Source organism: Eretmochelys imbricata, chromosome 2 (assembly GCF_965152235.1).
Source record: "Eretmochelys imbricata isolate rEreImb1 chromosome 2, rEreImb1.hap1, whole genome shotgun sequence".
In the NCBI taxonomy this organism is placed as follows: Eukaryota; Metazoa; Chordata; order Testudines; family Cheloniidae; genus Eretmochelys; species Eretmochelys imbricata.
In genome coordinates this window covers 84,776,049-84,789,419 of record NC_135573.1, presented here as the reverse complement: position 1 = coordinate 84,789,419, position 13,371 = coordinate 84,776,049, and the positions used below count along the sequence as shown (strand labels likewise).

Genomic DNA, 13,371 nt, shown 5'->3' with positions numbered 1-13,371 from the left:
TCGTTATTTGAATTTACCCAATGAGAGATCGTTTTGCAAATTTTTTTCCTACTATTAATTGATTCCCGACAATCTGTTGTGAATATTTATTGCTGTATTTATTAGTTGCAGTTGATCACATAAGTCACATGGCATTGTGATTGGAAGAATGAAACTTACAATTAGGAGTAGGGCTTGAAAAAGCCACCAGGGCTTTGAATCTCTTGGGAGAAGTAAAAGCTAACTTAAGCAGGATGACATTTTTAGGACACAATAGGCCTCCTTTCTAGGCAACTGCTCTCACTTAAGGCAACATTCTGAGACAAATAAGGTTCAACTCCTGGAGATCCTATATGTCCCTAAAGGGAAGGGGTGGGATATGCCCCAGCTGTGAGAGCCTTCATTCTTTAGTAATTGTATCTTAATTTTATTTTAACTTTGTACTTTTTTTAATAAATAAGAACCAGTTTCATCCTTTGTATTGAAGTGAATGGCATACTACACATTTACATGTCTAAATATCTTCCCTGTGGGTATTTCTGGGTTGGCATTGAGAGAGAAAAATTAAAGGAGCTCTGACTACTGGTGTATGAGATAGATTTGCAAATCTGCAGCAGCTATTAAACTGTCAGGGTGATCTTTCTAACAACTGGCCCTCTGCTAATGAAGTAACTGCCTTAATGTTAGGACCAAATTCAGCACGCACGCAGATTTAGCTCCGATTAACTTCAAAGGGAAATACATGTGTGAGCATCCAAGGGCAGAAATTGGCCCTGAAAACTGTACTGATTTCAGATAAAAATAGTAGCCGTTAGATGTTATGCTGTTTTGTGGGAGTCTGTAAAACAACTCAATCTGTTTGTGAAATTGTCAGGATGTAATTTAGGGCATTCTTAAACTTGAGATTAATTCATGGTCATTTAATGGTTAAGCATTTATCATATTTAGGGAGATTTGCCTTTATTTTTGTGGTACTCTTACAGAATTAACCTGAACAAATCCATCCAATTTGAAGATAGTTCTTCAAATTCTCATTTAAGGCCTAACATTCAGATGCTGCTAATGTCTAATTTTTGTATTAAACAATGCAGAGGGGGTTGTGGTAATGGTCATGAGGGAAGAGGGTCCATAAAATACTGAAGGAGCTTTTTAATTAGTTGTGTTCATTCTCTTCCTTCATGATGGATCAGACTACATCAGAAATTATTGATCTTGGATGCTTAAGGGGAATCCATTGTCTAATAGCAGGAAGCTAAGAGGGGACTTTCAGGGAATTATTCATCCAAATGGATGCAAAAAAATCAGTTAACAACTGTTATTTATATCCCATTTGTACATTTTTTGTAGGCGCTTAATCTTACTTGTAATGTCTGGGGAGATCCTGTCCCAGAGGTCACGTGGCTGAAGAATGAGAAACCGTTGACTGCAGATGCCCACTGCATCCTGAAATATGAATCTGGAAAAAGCGCCAGCTTTACTATGACTGGCGTCAACACAATCGACTCTGGGAGATATAGCATTTTGGTGAAAAACAAATATGGCACAGAAACCAGTGATTTCACTGTAAGTGTGTTCATACCTGAAGGAGAAGATGAAGTATCTCAGCCTGAGCCCAGTAAAGGAGATAAAAAGAGAGTGTGAATTTGAGACGAGGAAACAGAAGTATGGGGGAGAGATTGAATGATATACTGGCATAATTCATGTGTGTAAATTGTTTTATGCATAGCAAATAGCCTTGGATCCTTCCACTCACTTCACTTGTGTTTTTATTACATGTATTTACACCAAGCAAAATAGTGCCTTTACTAATATATATTTAAAGACCATTCTCTTATAGCTAACCACTCAGAGCCTAACCCTGCACATCTTAAATCAGCCAGATTCCTACTGAATGCAGCATCAGGTCCAAAATTTGACCCTCTTCCTCCATACAATACAAACAAGCAGAGTGAGGGAGAGTTTCAAGGGAGGTAATTAATGAGGTGGCTGAAAGGATTAAGAATGATCAAGGCTTAAAGGAGATGTTTTTCTGAGCAGCAATTTAGATTTGGTCAGACTGTGGTAAAGTAGTATATATGGAGTGTACTATAGCTATTAGAAACAGAGGTCCTGATTCTCATTTACACTAAGGCCCATTTACACAAATTTGGCAGTATAAAGAAAGGTCCTTAAAATGGGACTAAATGTAATTTACAACCACTTTAAGGCTTGTTTATACTGTCTGAGTAGTGTAAAGGGGCTGTAGTATAAATAAGAATGAGCCCCAGGATGCTAAATCAACAAATATCTCTTATGTGTTGCAATAATATTAATGTGCACTCATGTCAACAACAGTGTATGATTCCTCCTCAATGGTCACAAATAAATGGAACATATTTCTTTCATCTCTGCTTCTACCTTGTTTCACTGTCTTGTTTTGTTGGTCACTGGTCTGGTAGTTGTTCACAGCACCTTCCAGTTAACTTCTTCACCATTGCAACTTCCTGTAGTGGCCCTTTTGACTGTGGTAGTCTTCACTTTGGTCTTTACTATAAAACACAGAGTGAAATCACTGAAACCTCCACATATTTCAATTCTGATCTTCACCAACTTCAGACCCTAGTTCAACAAGGCACTTAAGCACATTCACGAGTAGTTCCATTGACTTTGACAGTTCTACTCATATACCTAAAGTTAAGCATGTGCTTAAGTATTTTGCTTAATTGAGGCCATAGAAAATCTCTTTCTTAAAGTTCAGCATATTAACATCTGTTATTGGACATTAACACCACAGAAAACTAGCAATGAGTATTTGAAGTAACATAAGCTGATAAATAGTACATTCAATATTGTCTTTTTATACATTTATTTCCAAGGGATATAAGCTCTGGTGACTGACATTTTTTCTCAATTACATCATGTAGAGTAGAAGCAGCATTTTCTGGTGAACTAAGCATGTTGATAGGACCCAGGAACTCCTAAATTCTTAATCTCAGTTCTACCATTGATTTGCTGGCCAAATTTAACCCTATTGTGACTCTAATGAAGTGGACTTAACCAAGTCTCTTAAATTCTCTGTTTTTGTTTTCCCCTACATAAAATTAGGACAGTACTATTTACTTAACCAACTAATAATTATTTTTGTTTGAAGATGAAATGTTATATAAGTGCCAAGCCCTGTTATTGATGCAGGGAACTTAATGACTTCTGAAAAGCGGTCACTGGGCCAGATATAGCCTAACAGGTACAGTGAGGCATAGCTTACATTACACTGTGACAACAAGGCCTACTCCATTCTAGGAGGAGATTCACCTATGGAGAAGGGCAGGTAATCTTTCCCTCACTGCCCTTCCTGCGGTTTGCCCAAGGAAAGATCAGCATAAGTTTCTGTTGGAGCCAGGGCCAGAAGTGTGCCAGTGGACACTGCAGTGTGGACGTGCCGGATCAGCACATCACCCAGCTCCGCTGAACCACACACTTAAACCCCCATGCCACCTGTGTGAGAGGCTCTGATGGTTCCTATGGGCCTCTGGTAGAAGGGACGTTGTGGCAGTCTTGTTCTGCAACAATCTTCCTCCAGCAGACTTTCTGCTCCCAAGAACTTTGTATCCTGTCTTTTACTGGCCATTGTGGGTGAAAACCAGGAATGAATTGGTAATGTATTCACTGAACTTTATTGTTACCTACAGCTTTTCCTTATAATAAAGTAGAGAAAGAGTAGAAGCCGTAGAATATGTAGCTCCAATAAAGTCAGTTCACTTCTTAAAATTCAGTGAGTTACACTGTCTCAATCTTCACAGACGTGAGCAATAACAGATTAACGATACTTTTTTTAATTCATAGTCTCTGCAGTTTTTCCCATTGTTCTTATGAAGGTTACAAAGTAGGTATTCATCAAATCCTAAACAAACTATTTTTCAGCTGAAAGCTTTATATAACCACTAATCCAAATCTTTGATCCTCTGCAACAACTGCCTTCTGTGGTGGCAGTGGTAATACTGTATATTTGTCAGTGATTTACAAAAGTGCCTTTGCTCATTATTAAATGAGCTGGAGCAATGGAATTCATACATATTTCCAGCATCTTAGGTCATTATCAACTCAGTCTCTAATTTTGAGAGAAAACTTATCTTAATACCATGTGGAATACACCATGTTATTTTTTTTTCAGAATAGATCTCACAGCAGCATGATTTGTCACATCAAAATCTATAGAACTAACATATTTTCAGCATTTTATTTAAGCATGATCTGTGCTCACCTTTTCACACACTTTTATCTCCTATAACATCTCAACTATTGTGAATCCACAAATTCTGCAGTTTCCCTTGCTGTAGTAATGGCAGCTCTGTGAGAATCAAAAAGGTAAGTGCTGATGGTAATTAAATCCTTTGGGGTTTAGTGTGTAGCCCTTATTCATGTGAGGAGTCCAGTGGATGCAGGATTGACCCTGGAAGTCTTATGTATGAAAAAGTAACAGTGTACTTTGATAGCTTTAAAATTTGAGAAATTTCTTTTTCTAAAAGTAAGAACACTATAAAACATTCAGCAAGAAACACAAAACCATGCAACGTTTGCCCAGTTTGGGTTTTTTTGTTATAAATCTGAAGCTGAGCTCAACTTATCTCCAGAAGATTCACGACCTTGACAAACATTTTGTATTAACCTAGGCTGACTTCTGTTTTAAATCCTGCAGAACTTGCAGTTTCTAATAGATTGCTAAGAAATCAACTGAAAAGTGACACTCAAGGGGCACAAATCCCCTTTAGATCAAAACTGAAGAGAAAGGATTGTGCAGACCTTTGTGAACTGAAATTACTAAATTCTGTATGGCTCAGGTAACAGGACAAATTTTAACGCATTTATCAACATTGATGTAGGTCATTTTTGCACCGGAATAGTAAGATCTTGACTAATTTCTAAGAAAGGTTGAAGATTTTGAATTTATACATCCAAAGCAAAACCTGTCTATGTTTATGCAGTAACTGACTTCAACTGCAACACTTACATAAGTAAGGCAAGCAGGATTTGTCTCGTAAGTCTGATCCACCAAAGCATTTAAGTATGTGCTTAACTTTAAGCACAGGTAGTCCTGTGGTTTCAATGGAACAACTAACAAGCGTAAAGTTTAAGCAGATGCATAAATGCTTTGGATGAAGGCTTAAGGAATTAAAAAAATCAACTGGAACTTTGTTTACACAGAATTTCTATATCTTAAACAAAGTAAAAGTGCTCCATACTTTTTATTTTCAAAATGAAAGCAGGGAAAGTAGCCTCATTGTTTAATATGCCATAATTAACCTTCTGAAATTTAAATATAAATGTTGCCAATGAATTTGATACTTTCACTTAATATGATATGAAGCAAATTGAAAGCTGATAATTAGATCATTCCATTTTGGGCCCAGAACTTACACTGTAATTATAAAGCACAATTGATTAAACCTGCTCCAAGTTACACTTTTGCATCATCAGTGAAATCAATAGGATTTCAGAGGTGTAGCTCAGAGCATAGTCTGGCCATTTCTTATTGGAGTAGTAGATTAACTAATCTTTCTTGCAAGTATAGTTTTAATACAGTTTCATTTTTCTTGCAGAATTTTGTTTTCTCTCCAAAAATCTGTCCCCATCATTCCTCCATATATTTGACACAGCTACAGGGGAATATTCCCATTATGAATGGTGTAATGGAGAGCATTAATTAGATACACTGATCATCTACTAAATAATGGGCCAAATTCTGTGCCTCTTCATTTCAACAGGCATTATGTATATGTATAGCTGGATGAAGAATTTAGACTGATACCTATTTCTAAATATATTGATTATAGGGGTTCTATCGCTGTTGTTTAAAAGAGAATTTCTGATGCATCTGCATTTCTTGCTTGTGCATTCTTTGTTCTTTCTTTGGTACAGGTGATTGTGACTCCTGTGATGGCACAGATTGGCATGGTTATGCATGATGCTGATGTGCAGGGACCTAATCTAAATACAATAACTATAGCTAAAAGGAAAAAAGCAACTATCACAAGTAATTGTCACAATGAAGGGGAGAAAGAAGGTAAGAACTCCTTCATTAAAATGGGTGCAGCTCCAAGAAGAAAAATAAGTCTGACATTATGGTCTTAGAAGTCCATGCAGATCATTACTTCCTAGATATGAGTTCTTAAGCCACATATACATATAATGGGCAAGATTTTCAAAAGTGACAAGTGTTTAACGTGCCTAACTTGAGATGCCTGGTTTTCAGAGGGCTGGGTGCTCCAGACTTTCGGAAAATCAGGCCCCTTTTGGTGTCTGAAGTTGAGCACCCAAAATCACTAGTCACTTCAGAAAATCTTGGCCAATGTTCTTATGTGAGTAAATGTTTGCCAGTTCTGTCCCTTAGTATACAAACTCTTTAGGCATGGACCTGTTTACTTACATGTCTGTAAAGGCACTAGCTCACTTTAGGCTCTCTATATAAAATTACAACATGAATTCTATTGCAGAACCTCCCTAAATAGGTGTGGGAAGAGGGAAAGGAAGAGAAAAAAGGTCATAAACAAAGCTAAAATAAATCAACACGCTACATGCCTTTGTGTTATGTCAAGCAGAGTAAATATGTGAGAATCTGTATTACTTCTCCTAAATCAGATTTTGTTAAGCCACATGTAGAAGAGATTATTGCTACAGAAGAGACACCTGATCCAAATGAAACCCTGATTGTGGAAGAGGGAGATGATCGAGAAGGTAGCTGGCAAGCTGCAAAGGAGAGTGATGTGAAATCTACAGTACCAGAAATAATTCTTCATCCCACAGGAAGCTTGATTAGACAGGGAGAGAAATCAGTGGAAACAAACACCTGAATAAAACTATGATGTTACTGTATGTGTGTAATGATTTTATTACGAAAAAGATATTGATCTTGTGTTGAACTTTCATAGGATTTAGCATCTCCATAATATATTTACAGAAAGACCTCCTAATTCTGCTTATTACCCTTGTAACGGCTTCACAACACACAATGGGTTGTTGGTTTTTTTCGTTACATTCACATCTTAATGTCATTGATTAAATACAATGCAGTTGCTTCTAAATATTCTTTAAAATGTATCTGGCTGGCCAGTGAGTAAGGCTTTGATAAGGTGATTCTATGCACTGGAACAATCACAGGTGTGATTAGAAGACCTTATGATATATCCTGTCAAGAAGCATCATATTTACTACTCTGAAAAAGGGGCTGAAAAAAAGCATTGATATTGTACAGAGCTATGTTGAAGGGTTAGACCAATTCATACTAATCATTATGCTTTACAGCATTACAATATTCATACATAAGTCAGTGATTCAAGTTTGTGCTAAGGAGTTCCATATCTCTGGCCACTTAGATACCTTTGCATAAAAATGGCAGAAGTTGAAAAGTGGATGCCTAGAAGCAAGGTGAAAAGAACAATAATGAGTTCAAAATGTCTTTTGTTGATTTACAACACAAACAAACTTTTTTTTACTTTTTTTTTTTGGTGGTTACTGGTATTTGGATAACTCATAGCTTTGAATTTTGTACATTTCTAGGGAATGTTTTTAAATTGATTTTAAGACTCTCAAGGCCAAATTCTGCTTGCTTTACCCAGGCGAGAAGTGGTTTTCTCTGATAGTTCAGAGGATTATTATCCAATTAAAAGAATTAGGCTCATAACATATTTCCAGGGTATAAGCTCTATGACAAATTTTGGAACATTGAAAAACATAAACACTGGCCATTTTTAATGAACTTGTACAGAAATATATTCAAGAAAGAAAAGTTTAGAATTTTTAAATCATTTGCTGATACTTTGATGCTTCTTATTGAACATGGATCCAATGGCCCCATGCAGCTCCCATTAAAAACAATGGAAAGACTCCCAGTGATTTAAATGGTAGTTAAATTGGGCCCTGTTTGGAGGCAATTTGAGTAAGTTTTCACTCTGGCAATGCTAACAACTTTCCTGTAAACAAGGTGGATGTCACCAGACAAACCAGAACTTGAACAATTTAGGATGACCCATACAGAATGATTCATTCTGAGAGACAGCAAGTTGCCAGCAGATGCTAAATAACACATAGAAAAATATGGATTAAGCAAGAAATTCAGAAAACAAAACAACCCCTAAGAATGAATACATCTCAGACTGAGCTATTGCTAAGACTGTTCCCATCAGCTACAGTTTGACACATAGGGCCTGGTTCACTACTGTATTACTTCTGTTTTACATCATTGTAACTCCATTCAAATCAATAGAAACCTGGAGTAGCACACGGGCAAATCAGGCTGACAAGTCATATATGCTAGTGTAGCACTGGTTTGATACAAAAACACTGAAGCGAGTGATTCTACACTATGAGATTTTTTTAAATGGCAACTCAAATGATACAAATGTTGTTAGCCATGTATTGGCTTTTGACTGCAGCAGAAACATGGTAACTAGTCCAGAGGAGAAATAATGACTTTTGTATCAAATCACTGAGTGAGAGAGCAGCAACTAGAGGAACTCTGCCCTTTAAAAATGTCACTGCTGTGCAAATATTGTCATTTGCTGCTTGTTTTGTATGCTTCTTAACTGTTTACTGTTGTGATTATTTGAAACTTGCATAATCTTATCAATCGTTCTTTAAAGCTGTTCAGGGCAGGGAATCTGTCTTTGCCTGCATCAAAGAACCATGAATATCTACGGTGATAAATATAACGAGGCAGGTTTTTGCCATTCAGTGCCTGATCCAGCTCTTATTCAGGTCAGTAGGGGCCTTTCCATTGACTTGAATGTTCTTTCAAGGCCTGATTTAATGGCCATTCTCAAGTAGCGGAAGGCTCAAATTTAGGCTATGGATATCAATGACAGAATTCTGTGTTAACTTCAATTGAAGCAGGATTGGGCCTGTAAGTTTCAGTTTAAAACAAAATAGCTTGTTGCTGTTTTTATCAAAGCGCACGGTGAATAGAAAACGAGGATTTTTTTTTTGCTTTGTCACTGAAAATACATCAGGATTTCTGTTTTGTTTTGTTTTTAATTCCTCTACAAAGCTTAGAACACAGACACAACAGTATTCTGTTAGGGCATACTCACTAACCGGTATAGTGTCATTATTAGAGGTGAGTGAAATGCAAAAGGTAAACCTACAGCAAAAATGGTGATAATTAAATAAAATCTTTAAAATTATCATTTTAATTACTAACTTGGTGTCATTCACATAGGCAAGAAAGTGCTTTTAAAAATAAATTCCCTTTTTATCTTGTTTCTGTAAAACTGATTGCATGACCCTAAACTACTTACAATACAACTCAAATAAAAGAACTGTTGAGTGTACTCAATTTACGATGGTATTGAATAGATATTTTTCTTGTGTTTTGAATCTTTAATGTGAGAGCTCATTATATGCTCCATTATCCATGACAAAGCAGGGAATTTTGTTCTTTTGTCCTCAGTCCATTATATGATGACAGAATGTGAATTATTTCTATAACCTGCAGTCAGACAGGTACAGACATTTGTGACTAGGGTTGCCACCTTTCTAATTGCTGGTAACCAGACCCCCGAGGCTCCACCCCCTGCCCCACCCTTTCCCCTAAGGACTCACCCTTTTTCACCTCTTTCCCTGAGGTCCCACTCCTGTCACTTGCTCCTTTCCCCCTTCCCTTGCTGGATTGTCTCCACCACCCTCTGCCCCCCCACCCCCACCCAGCCTCCCTCTGCTCTGGGGATATCACAGGAGCTGCTGCAGCCTGCAGGTAGGAGTCAGCCCTGGCTGAGCAGGTAAGAGTTGGCACCCAGCACCTACCCTCACCTCATGGTAACCGGACTTTTGGTATCAGTACATCTGACAGGACACAGCCAGATCCCCTTTTTTATCAGACTTTTCAGTCGAAACTGGACACCTGGCAACCCTAAATGGCACCCAGACACAGAAGCCAAAAACCAAATTGGGTAAAACCTGGATGGGTGGCAACCCTATTTGTGACTGTATTTTGAAAACACATCCTGATCATTATATGCTTTTGGATGCCTTTTATCATCTAAATATCTCTTTCCTGCACACATTGTTCTTCATATTCTAGTTTACAATCCTATCATAAACTCATCTCCTGATGGTCTAACAACTGGATTCAACAACATAGGCACGGAATAGTTCAGATACAAAAAGTGAAAATGTTGGACATCTGTGGTATACGATCACCTCCCAAAACTTTAAAGTGTACATTTTAAAGATCAGAAGAGAGGAGGCATGAAGAATTTCTCTTTTCTATGGTCCAGTCAGGAGGGTCTGGTCCTTGCTTATATGCATACAAATAAGTATTTATATTTGGGGTGTTATTGTGGGAAGCCCAGACTGTAGAACTGGGTTTTGCATTTCACTCCAGTGACGACTCTGTGGTTTTTGGTTTTCCTGATGTCTTGTGGGAATGAGTTCCAGATTTGTTGACCAGTCATTGAGAAAGCTCTGGCTATGGACTCTGACTGGTAAAACCTAATTTCATAATACAAAAGAGCCCATTTTTTGTGTCAGCCAGCTGCAAATTGAGGAACGGTACTTAAACTAATTAGCATAAATCAGAGTTTCACCTTGAATCCCTGAACAACAGCTATAAACTAAATACACAAATGATACTCCATTTAAGCTACATTTCTATTTATTTAGAATGGCTGGAAAAAAATCTCCACACAGATTTCCCTATGGTGGAGAACTGAGGCAAAGTGATGTTTACGACTGTAGAAAGGAGCAAAGAGCAAAAGAAAACATAAAGAGGAAAATGTTCATGAAGAAACTGGTTCTTTTCAGGTTCTTACACAGCTGAGAAGAATTAAGAGAACAAGGAATGTGGGAGGCTGTTGGGAATAGAGATACATAAAGGAGTGGAAGAGAGACATCAACAGAAATACTTCCTTAGGGTGACTTTTTCCTTTGGTTTCAATTATGTCTGTCTTGTCCCCTTTACTCATTCTTCCTCTTGCACCTTTCACATGCCATTCTTTTCCCTCTAGTCCCTCTTCTCCCTTCTTTATCCTCTTTCCTTCTTCCTTTCCCCCATCTCCTATCTTCTCCACTGATTCCCCAGTATGTTTCTACTCACACAATTACTCCACTTGAGTGAAATTCATTTTAAAATCTCCATCTTTAAAGGTTTTTGTATTCAAAATCATCTTACAAAATCTATTCATAGCTAGATTATAGATATGAATAAAAGCAGAGTGGGGTAGAACCAGCACAAGGTTAAGATGAGAAAGGGGAAAGTGACAAGGGAGTGGAAAGTTTCAGCCTTTTTCCTGTTGTAAGCATACCAGTGTTTGAAAATCCTGAGTGTGAGGATCCTATTAAGACTTATGGTTTTCTCATTACTTCAAATGTTTTATTGGGGAAAATGCTGGGTGATGAATTCAAGAAGAATGTTGACTCTCCTCTTACCAGGCAATCTGGAACACTGCCCCCTTCTCTCTCTGTTCCATTGTGGACAAATATTTAAATAAGTCACTAGGCCAGTGAGAATCACTCTATGTCCCAGTGTTAGGGTACCCACCTGAGAGACAGAGTACCCTGGGTCTCTAGTCCAACTGCTCCAGCCATTCTTTCATTATTTATTCACAATGCAACAACTTCAACAGGACAGACTGACGGAGCCCCTTATCAGCATATGCTATAACCTCCCCCATCCAAATCCTTTCTTACCCTCTAGCAGAGGTAGGGGGAATTGAACCTGGGTTTCCAAGAGTCCAGGTATGTGCACTAACCACTGGACCAACAGTTAAAGTAGGTACTCTCAACCCCTTTTTTGTGTTGTGTGAGGCAGGTTCCTAACTTATTCCCTCATGAAACATCTCTAGGAGCCTATGCTGTCTGACTAGAGACAGCAGGTTCCCATTCGTAGATTGCTAAACAGAACTAGATGCTTCCCTGCAGCCTGGATTTAGGCATTTATAGCTGACAGAGGGATGGGATTAGCACACATCCCTGTTGTCAGCATCTCACAACTGCTATCTTAGGTGGCTTCTTGCCTAGCGTGCTGGCTTTTGTAAATGGCTGACTGAGACCTATCTCTTCCCATCCATTGTATAGGGAGCCTAGGCACCAAAGTCAGCTTTGTGGATCACAGTTTCCTGTGATTATTTAGGCAACATGATGCTCAGTCTTGCAATGCCTAAGTCCCTTCACAGATCCCACCTAGTGTTTTGAAATGGATTTCCCTATGATCAGGAACCTCTTTTCTGGAGATGTTTGATAGCGTGCCAGGAAAAGGTTAATGAGTGGCTGTGGACTCAATCAGCCCCACTCTGCTACACCTACCATAGGGCTCAGGCTTGTTGGGAAGGGACATAAGGGAGAGGTGTGGATCACAGCTCAGCGAGGTCTGACTGGGAAGAAGAGCAGACCTTCAGCTCTCGCTCTGTGGGAAAGGCCTAGCTGGGGCGGGAAATAGCAAAAAAGAAGACTACCTGCCAGAGCCTCCCTCAGCCCTGGTCTACACTAGGACTTTAGGTCGAATTTAGCAGCATTAAATCGATGTAAACCTGCACCCGTCCACACAATGAAGCCCTTTATTTCGACTTAAAGGGCTCTTAAAATCGATTTCCTTACTCCACCCCTGACAAGTGGATTAGTGCTTAAATCGGCCTTGCTGGCTCGAATTTGGGGTACTGTGGACACAATTCGACGGTATTGGCCTCCGGGAGCTATCCCAGAGTGCTCCATTGTGACCGCTCTGGACAGCACTCTCAACTCAGATGCACTGGCCAGGTAGACAGGAAAAGAACCGCAAACTTTTGAATCTCATTTCCTGTTTGGCCAGCGTGGCAAGCTGCAGGTGACCATGCAGAGCTCATCAGCACAGGTGACCATGATGGAGTCCCAGAATCGCAAAAGAGCTCCAGCATGGACCGAACGGGAGGTACGGGATCTGATGGCTGTATGGGGAGAGGAATCCGTGCTATCAGAACTCCGTTCCAGTTTTTGAAATGCCAAAACCTTTGTCAAAATCTCCCAGGGCATGAAGGACAGAGGCCATAACAGGACCCGAAGCAGTGCCGCGTGAAACTTAAGGAGCTGAGGCAAGCCTACCAGAAAACCAGAGAGGCGAACGGCCGCTCCGGGTCAGAGCCCCAAACATGCCGCTTCTATGATGAGCTGCATGCCATTTTAGGGGGTTCAGCCACCACTACCCCAGCCGTGTTGTTTGACTCCTTCAATGGAGATGGAGGCAATACGGAAGCAGGTTTTGGGGACGAAGAAGATGATGATGATGATCAGGTTGTAGATAGCTCACAGCAAGCAAGCGGAGAAACCGGTTTTCCCGACAGCCAGGAACTGTTTCTCACCCTGGACCTGGAGCCAGTACCCCCCGAACCCACCCAAGGCTGCCTCCTGGACCCAGCAGGCGGAGAAGGGACCTCCGGTGAGTGTACCTTT

The 13,371-nt window shown here is 39.4% G+C and overlaps 1 protein-coding gene across 1 annotated transcript in view; it reads left to right on the top strand.

Annotated features, from left to right (window-relative positions):
* The window catches only part of MYOM1 (myomesin 1), a 105,139-nt gene extending 98,333 nt beyond the window's left edge, over positions 1 to 6,806 (top strand). The window contains exons 38-40 of the mRNA XM_077810409.1: positions 1,327 to 1,542; positions 5,875 to 6,019; positions 6,595 to 6,806. Of these exons, the coding sequence (XP_077666535.1) occupies positions 1,327 to 1,542; positions 5,875 to 6,019; positions 6,595 to 6,806 (573 nt within the window). The remainder of the gene's footprint in view (positions 1 to 1,326; positions 1,543 to 5,874; positions 6,020 to 6,594) is intronic.
* Positions 6,807 to 13,371: the final 6,565 nt, after the last annotated feature.